The following is a 2,672-nucleotide window of genomic DNA, read 5'->3' on the forward strand; positions in this document are numbered from 1 at the left end:
GTGAGCCACCAGTGCTTGACAAGGTGGAATGATTTTTTTTTTCCCATCCTGGGTCTTGAACTCAGGGCCTGGGTGCTGTCCCTGAGCCTCTATGTGTGCAAGGTAATGTGTCTTATATCTAGTCTTCTGTTTTACTCAAAGGAGCGGACAAATGAAATTGCCAATGTGGAGACCATCAACAATGGGAAGTCCATCTTCGAAGCCCGCTTAGACATTGAAAATTGCTGGCAGACCCTGGAATATTTTGCAGGCTTGGCTGGATCCATGGCTGGTAAGCCTTTTCCTTTCTCTGCTCACAAGATCTAGAGGAGCAGAGCCTAGTGATGAAGAGAAAACATCTTTGAGTTAACACAGGCCTGGTTTAAATTTTGGGGTCACTGCTTTCTATTTGAGTGCACAGGATTTACTTTATCCTGTCTTCTCTAAGCTGGAGATAACGCCCTGTACCTCTTGGATTGTTTTAAAGATTAAATAAGCTACTACATGTAAATCACCCAGCATGTACATGTTCTGGCAGGAGCACATCATGTGTGTTTGTTTGATGGATTTAGCAAAAGACTAACAACTTAGAAAGCCTGTAGCAGTTCATATTTGATGGTTAGTAGGACTCAGCTGGGCCAAAAATCCAAGGTTTTATAGTCCCCACACTTCTTTGCTACTGAGTCTTCCCCTCATTTTTATTTCATTTGAGTTATCCAAAAGAGGCTCTGGAAACTTTTTTTGGGGAATTGAGCAAGGTACCAGTGGTTTATGCCTAGCTACTAAACAGGCTGAGATCTGAGGATTGCAATTTGAAGCCAACTTTGACAGAAAAGTTTGAGACTCTTATCTCTAATTAACCAACAAAAAGCTGGAAGTGGAGCTATAGATCAAGTGGTAGACATCCAGCCTTGAGCAAAAAGTAAGGGACACTACTCAAGCCCTGAGTTCAAGTCCTAGTACCTGGAGGAAAAAATATTAATTTAAGTAGGATGAAAATGTGCTGATAAAAATCTTGGGGAAGCATGGATCTCTGTTCTTTTTGTTGTTGCTGTTGTATAAATATTTATTTATTTTTTGAGACAGGATTTTTGGTAGCTCAGGATGCCCCCTGGAGTTGAGATTCTTGCAAATCTACCTTAGTGCTGGGATTACAGGCATGCACTACCATCCTTCAGCAAACTATATCCTACTTTCTCCTTTGTTTTCCCCTTAGGTGAACACATTCAGCTCCAAGGTGGATCCTTTGGTTATACCAGAAGAGAACCACTGGGGGTCTGTGTGGGGATAGGAGCATGGAACTACCCCTTCCAGATTGCCTGTTGGAAGTCAGCTCCAGCTTTGGCCTGCGGTAAGAATGAATTACTCTGCACTGTGAGCTGCTGATCTCTCCTATTCTCTGTTCTTCACCTCTCTATAAACACACACTTGGAATCAGAAAGGGCTTGTTTGGGATATTCACACCTCAGAGGAAGGAGGTCCATTCCTGCCCAGCTTGTCCCTCATATTACTTAAGTTATACACACTAGTCATGTCTATATATTCCTTAAAAAAATTATGCTTAGGGCTGGGAATGTGGCTTAGTGGTAGAGTGCTTGCCTAGCATGCATGAAGCCCTGGGTTGGATTCCTCAATACCACATAAACAGAAAAAGCCAGAATGGAGCTGTGTCTCAAGTGGTAGAGTGCTAGCCCTGAGCAAAAAGAAGCTCAGGGACAGTGTTCAAGCCCCAGGACTGGCAGAAAAAAAAAAATTATGTCTACCATTTGTTTGTTTAGTTTTGGGCAGTAGTGCTGATTGAACTTGGCAGGTCACCGTGCTTGCTAGGGAGGTCCTCTACCTCTTGAACCTCTCTCTCTACTTTAGTATGAGGAGAGGAGGTAACTTTTTTCCCTGCTAAATTGCATTAGAACTTGGCTTTCCTGGACAAGAATTTCCAGAAGTAGAAGATAAGCTATCACCTTCATTGGTGTCCTAAGAGAAATGATAAAGCTTCCATCAGAGCAGCTCTGCTGGTTGAAAAACAGAGACTGCTGGGAGCAAGACAGTGTATTTTTAAAGGATTTTGAGGGAACACTGTAGTTAGGACACTGAAATGTGGTTCTGTCCTTTTGTTTTTGCACTTTTTTTTTGTGTCTGAGGGGCAAGGTATAAAGGAGGAATAGGTTCAGAGGTAAGCCACTAGCTTTTGGGACCTTTCAGGTATTTGGTTTTAACTGATCTGTAATGGGACTGATTGTACCTCAAAATGCTGATGTAAGCTTTAAATGAGGTGATTTATGTACAATGGCCTTGCTATGCTATTTGAGACTGAGCAAGTATATCGTGTGAGCTGCCTTTAATGAGAGAAAGCAAGATAGGAAGGACAAGATTGTCTGTTGAGAACATTTTGGGTGTGGAATTTGATGGGAGGATGGGAAACAGTTGGAAGTGTCTGGGCTTGTTCTTAAAGGATCACGACTTTTGAGTGTGTGTGCCTTGCATTTATGCAGGAAATGCCATGGTCTTTAAACCTTCTCCCTTCACGCCTGTTTCTGTTTTGCTCCTGGCTGAAATCTATACCGAGGCTGGTGTGCCTCCTGGGCTCTTCAATGTGGTGCAGGGAGGTGCTGCCACCGGCCAGTTTCTCTGTCAGCATCGCGATGTGGCCAAGGTTTCCTTCACCGGAAGTGTGCCTACTGGAGTGAAGGTAC

The 2,672-nt window shown here is 43.3% G+C and overlaps 1 protein-coding gene across 1 annotated transcript; it reads left to right on the plus strand.

Annotated features, from left to right (window-relative positions):
• Nucleotides 1-141: 141 nt before the first annotated feature.
• Nucleotides 142-2,662, plus strand: LOC106002176 (4-trimethylaminobutyraldehyde dehydrogenase-like; the record flags this gene model as incomplete). The annotated part of the gene is made up of 3 exons (XM_013037096.1): nt 142-271; nt 1,196-1,330; nt 2,472-2,662. Coding segments are annotated over 3 exons (456 nt in total), but the record flags the coding sequence as incomplete, so codon positions are not given.
• Between the last annotated feature and the right edge of the window lie 10 nt (nt 2,663-2,672).

Source organism: Dipodomys ordii, unplaced genomic scaffold, assembly GCF_000151885.1.
Source record: "Dipodomys ordii isolate 6190 unplaced genomic scaffold, Dord_2.0 Scaffold4099, whole genome shotgun sequence".
Classification (NCBI taxonomy): domain Eukaryota; kingdom Metazoa; phylum Chordata; class Mammalia; order Rodentia; family Heteromyidae; genus Dipodomys; species Dipodomys ordii.